This window comes from Melospiza georgiana, chromosome 5 (assembly GCF_028018845.1).
Source record: "Melospiza georgiana isolate bMelGeo1 chromosome 5, bMelGeo1.pri, whole genome shotgun sequence".
Lineage (NCBI taxonomy): Eukaryota > Metazoa > Chordata > Aves > Passeriformes > Passerellidae > Melospiza > Melospiza georgiana.
Genome location: NC_080434.1, coordinates 18,859,200 through 18,865,199, shown reverse-complemented (window position 1 = coordinate 18,865,199; position 6,000 = coordinate 18,859,200). Strand labels below are relative to the sequence as shown.

Genomic DNA, 6,000 nt, shown 5'->3' with positions numbered 1-6,000 from the left:
CATCATTTAAGTAATGTTTACATAGTAACAGATACATATTTGGGGTATTGCATCAGTTCACTGCCAGCTAAGCCTCAGATCTCCCCATTCCCCACACTGGCTACCGAATTTCTGCAGGGTTACATCCTGCCTGCAGAGACAAATACAGTCCAAAACTTCCAACTGCAGAAATCAGTGACTGAGGTTTTATTAGTTCCTCATTTATCCACTTGTGTCCCATACCTTGAAACTTCATAATAAAATTCTTAAAATCTACCTGGTGTGAAAAAACTTGACTCCACATTTAACATTACTGAAGAGCTCTTGGCTCTCAGGATTACAAACAACTGATTTTGGCTTTTTACAAACCAGCCATGACAAAACTATCATTTCAGTATTGACACAATTTATAGAAAGCCAAGGCAAAACAAAATTACCTGCCCCAGTTATCTTTTCTTCACTGCCATGAGAAGAGCTACACCAAGATTAATAAATAGGTTTATTTCTAATAAGCTTAAGAACAAAAATAAAGAATTGAGTTCAATAACACTTCTTAGGGAGCTGCACCACATGTCCTACCATTGTAAGAGCTTCATGGGCTCTAATTTCTCCCACAAGAACTTCCTACTGCTTCCTAGGTAAAAGACATATAAGATGTTACATTGTAGAGCAAAGACATGAAAGGGATCCCCACTGTCAGTACTTAAAATATTGAACATTTGAACTGATCTTACTTAGCTGGGGCTGGGAAACATCTTCCCTGGGAAATCTTAAATTTCTGCTGAAACAGACATGCTTTATATTATGCAGTGTGGAAGACACTTAGGGAAAAGTTCAATTCCTAGAATGGCTAGAGAGCTACTTTGGGCAGTTCAGCATTTTATTAAAGCAGATACAAAAGTATGTCTTTTATCTCTTCTCCCAAACCTTACGTAAGTAGGCAATAAGCCTTGTTGAGCTTCACAGTACTTCCCCTGGTGGGATTAATCTTCAATCTGTATCTTCTGCTACAGTGGCGTGATCCAAGCCATTGTAAGAGAAATTGTCTGAGTTGGAAGGGACCAAGGCTTATCTGGTCTGACACCCCTGCTCAAGCAGGCTCATCCCAAGACACATGGCACAGGATGGCATCCAGATGGCTTTTGAATTATCTCCAGTGAGGGAGACTCCACAGCATCTCTGGGCAATGTGTTCCAGTGCTCAGCCCCCTGCTGAGTACTGGAATTTCTTCCTCATGCTCAGGTGGAACTTCCTGCACATTGGTTTCTGCCTGGTGTCTCTTGTCCTATTGCTGGGCACCACTGAGCAGAGCCTGGCTGCACCCCCTTCACACCCTCCCTTCAGATGCTCATGAACACTGAAGTCCCCTCTCAGTTGTCTCTTCTCGAGGCTGAACAGACCCAGCTCCCTCGGCCTTTCCTTCTGAGAGATGCTCCAGCCCCCTCATTGCCCTTGTGGCCTCTGCTGGACCCACTCCAGGAGCTCCATGTCCCTCCTGTGCTGAGGAGCCCAGAACTGGACACAGCACTGCAGATGTGCCTCACCAGGGCTGGGCAGAGGGGCAGGATCACATCCCTCAACCAGCTGGCAATGCTCTTCCCAATGCACCCCAGGATGCCATTGGCCTTCTTGGCCACAAGGACACCACCAGGCTCATGGAAGGCTTGTTGTCCACCAGGACACTCAGGTCCTTCTCAGAGATACTCTTGCCATGCCTACAGATACTCTATTGATCAAAAGACTAAAATCAGTACCTTAAATCCTGAGATGTTTCAAATTCAAGATATTTCCATGAGACTATCTTGTTAAAATTTAAACCAAAAATCAGAATGGAGATGTGCTCTATCATTAATAAAAAAATAACTATATTCTCTGTGCTGTGTAATAATTTTACTGAACAAACAGCTCTAAAAATGTTTTTTTTTCATAATTTTTATATACAAAAACTATACTAGAAGAATAAAGCTTTAAGAAACTATTTTACAGAATATGTTGCAATTAATCATGGCATAACGTGTTCACAGATATCAACACCAAACTCACAAATTAGAAGCATCTTCATGGAGCATTTGAAATGTTAACATGCTCTTCTCATCTTCACAAATACAAATGATTTTTAAGATGCCCCACTCTTCAGCAGCACTTAGCTTTCACCCAATGCACATTACTTTACAAACAAGCACTGAAATCCTGAAGGTCTGATTTCGGGACAACATTCAGCATTGCCTCAGATGTTTATTACATGATAAATTAATTTACTCAATGGAAAGTTTCTCTTCTGTAATTCTTTGGGTAACTTAAACACATTTAGTTAAGGACAACACACAATATAAGGTATCTTCTCCAAACAATGAGTTTGTGCTAACATGCAGAGTAACACTACTGGCGCAATTTAACTGTTGTAGCTTTTAAAGCATTTGCAAACCATAGCTAGTACATCTTCTCCTTGAATATTTGATTCAGGGGCTAGAGCAGTTAAAATACAATGTTAGCATTTTCAAGGCTACATTAAATTAAAATGTAATCATACTAATAATAATTTACTTTTTTGTACCTAATTATTCTATTGTAGTCACATTTCATTAAACCAAACAGATAAACAAAGTTCAGAAAACGAAGTATGATTGATTGTGCTTTATGAATTAATTCTAATGTGTCTCTAAAAGAAAGGCTGAAGAAAACCATCCCAAATTCACCAAACTGAAAAAATCTGTCATTAATCTATCAAAAAGCCCAAACACTTGAGTTACCAAAACATTAACAAGAATAAAGTTTCTGAAATATGCAAGTGTGATTACATTTTGAATTTTGTCATTTTAAAGCCTTTACTTTCACTGATGTAATGTAATTAATTTTTACATCCCTTCCTGTTTTTCCTTAGATCACAGCAGAATTCAAATCTACAAGTGTGAGTGATTTACCCACACTTACTCTAAATGGCAGACAACACAAGTTACAGGAACTTGGACCAAGACTACAGTAGTTATAAAATGCAAAACAAGGTTAAGAGATATGCCTTCTTTAGGAAAATACATTAGAAGGGGCTTAGGAACTCTGTATCAAAACTCATTTCAGGTTATGTGGTGTTTTCTCCTCCCTTCCACAGGTCTGTGAAGTAAGGTGGTAAACATGTTTTCTTCAATATTCAGTTTGGTAAGAGTTTAGCTGGAAAATTATTATAGTTGCATAAATATAAAACCACATGATAAAGCAAAATATTTTAATTAGTAAGCCAATCATAAATAAATTCACCTAAAATTAACAGAAGCAGCAGCTATATTCCTTCTACATTGATATTTTTATCATGTTTTAATATTCAATTTCATTGTCTAGCCTGGGACAGAACAATTCATCATCATCGAGCACTCAACAATTCTGCACAATGAGCTAGGTCTTTTTTTAGTTACATTTTTTACATTTTCTTTACAAATGTAATACCTATGTACATTATATATTTTATTTCTACAATTGATTTACTTTACTGAAACTCTACAACTTTCACAGGGAATTTGCTGAAGTCTTTAGCAAGTATGAACCATTCCTTTTAAAAAGAAATTCATATAAACAACCAACATACATCACTGCCCTTTGACATCTCTGTTAAGGATTTGGATCTGGAAGGGCTACTATAACAAATGTAAGAAAAAAGGCTTTACCTAATTGTACATTTTGTTAAGAAATATCATCCCACATAGCTACATAAATTCACCAGCTTGCAATAAACAGAGCACCATACCGCTGCACAACTGGAAACGTGTACAAACCAATTTTAAAGTTTACTAGTGAAACAGCTTCATCACTCGTAGCATTTTAGACTGAAGGAAATCTGCAAAATTCTTTTGGAAATGTATACTCCTTTAGCTGTAGAGCTTCCAAAACAGTGCTGGTCACTGTATATTGTGAAGAACAAGCATCCATTTCTGTAACTTCCCATATGGTTCTCTTGGCCCACGCTTCTGTCTGAAGTCAGACTTTTTCCTCTACCTCTTCCTTGGTCACTTACAAATCTGCTGTTGAATATTAAGTAGGAATTCATAATACGAGAAAGCTGCTTCTGTCCGATCCTCAATTAAATGCTGAAAAAAATCTGTTTTGGCAGGGTTCTCATCTCTGAAAGAAGAAGGGAAGGTACTGAGCAAAATCAAACTTTTGAGCAAAAAAATCCACTGCAAATTCAGAGAGATAAGTTCTAATAAATTGCTGACTGTCATTTGGAATTCAGTCCAAAGAGATTACAATTGCAAACAATCCAAAATCTAGGAAATCTTGAAGTTTGCAATACAATATCAAACAACAGCATCTTTTTAAGTATATAAAATGGTAGAAGAGCAGGTGAAATACAGCACTTAAGAGTATCTTGTAGAAACACAAAAAAGGAAATGTAAAAATTCTTTTGTTTTTGAAGCTAACAAATATGCTGGTGGCAATGAAAAAATGCAAAAACTACATCTCTGTTTACATGTAATCTCAATCCCCTCCCCAGACTTTCTTCCTTAGCAACAGAATAGAAAAGGTAACATGTGAAAGACCTAGTATCCAAAATTATTGCCCCATAAAAATTTGCTGGGACACAGTCCTTTGTTTCGGTGTAGTGCAGTATGCAGCAAAGCTCTCCTACTTATTATGGTCTATCAGAAATTCCTGCAACTCCAGCAGCAGCCACATGCCAACAGCTCAAAACCTTCAGTCCTATATTTCAGTATCATTTCTCTGAGCAAGTCATCACACTCTCTAAAAAGTGATCTCCTGCCCAGCTCAGTAAAACAAGTACTCTACAAGTGGAATGTAATCTCAAGTATAAACATTTCACAGAATTTAAACCTCCTTAAGCAAGTCATAGCTTGAAAAGGCTTCAGAACTTGGCCCATCTATCAGCTGATGTCCTGTAGATCTCAGTAACAAATACATACAATTATTAAACCATCTACATATTACTAACTTTACTTGAATTTTTTTTATACACATATAATGAAATTATAAAAGCTATACTAGAAACTAACCTGGTTAACATCATTGAGCAGAAGGACATCCACTGAGGTTTAGTATATTCCTAATAAATATATGCAACCAATAAAACTATGAGCAACTGAATTTGCACTAGATTCAAAGAAAACCTTTGTCACTAGACAGTTTTATAAACAGCATCTTATCAGTTGGGAAGGTGATGTTATTCAGTTTCTTCCAAGACAGATACACTCACTTTTCATCAGTCTTAATTAGAAATTGTAAATACAAGTTGCTAGTAACAACTTAGTGCATAACAGAAATACTTACTTTATTACTTGAAGAACTGGACTTAAAGGTCTACTATCTCTAAGCCAAGATATAAAAGATCGTGTCCTTTCTGAAGAAGGTGCATCCACCTCAGGAAGTTGTGTCTGGTTGAAGGTAATTGAAAGAAACCATCACCTTTTATTATTGAAACTATTAAAAAAACAGATCCTGAAAGCTGTAACATAACTCAAGCCACAGTCTCAGTTAAGAAGTTCCTAACCCTGATTTTACATACACAGCTGTTTTGCTTCAGCTTAAAGGACAATACTTCATAGTATCTGTGGTGCACTGCTACCTAGGAAGGAGTACATCTTCAACTTTTAAACATCTTTAACTTATGAAAACATAGTTTACTGTGTTTTAAGTGCAAAAGATTTTAGATAGCAAAGTCATCTTTTCAAAATGCTGCTTTTGCAGTCTTCTTGCCTGTATCTTCTTTTGCCAATCAAGTTTCTACACGTTGCACTTTGCATCACTGAAGGAACAAGAAGTAAAATCTGAATTTTATGTAAATATCAATGGAAAGATGCTACTGGACTACTTGGCTAGGGAATGAGCTGAAAAAATAGACTTAAAAGAGTTGAGGAATTCACTGAGCTAAATGTATCACCTCTTTAGCCAATATGATACTTAAAGACAATTAACATGACACAAAGGAATTTATTTCAGTTAAAGTAGTTCCACTGCTACCTTTGTAAAATGAGGGCATAACTTAAAAGCAAAGATAACTTTATGTAAGTTTTTGTC

General features: G+C 36.6%; 1 protein-coding gene across 2 annotated transcripts in view; it reads right to left on the bottom strand.

The window, feature by feature from the left end:
- Positions 1-171: 171 nt before the first annotated feature.
- Positions 172-6,000, bottom strand: part of SEC24B (SEC24 homolog B, COPII coat complex component) — a 47,608-nt gene continuing 41,779 nt past the window's right edge. For both annotated transcript variants that reach the window (XM_058024542.1, XM_058024543.1), the window contains 2 exons: positions 5,254-5,357; positions 172-4,089 (listed from right to left, as the gene is read on the bottom strand). In XM_058024542.1, the coding sequence (XP_057880525.1) occupies positions 3,975-4,089; positions 5,254-5,357 (219 nt within the window). In that variant the 3' untranslated portion in view covers positions 172-3,974. The remainder of the gene's footprint in view (positions 4,090-5,253; positions 5,358-6,000) is intronic.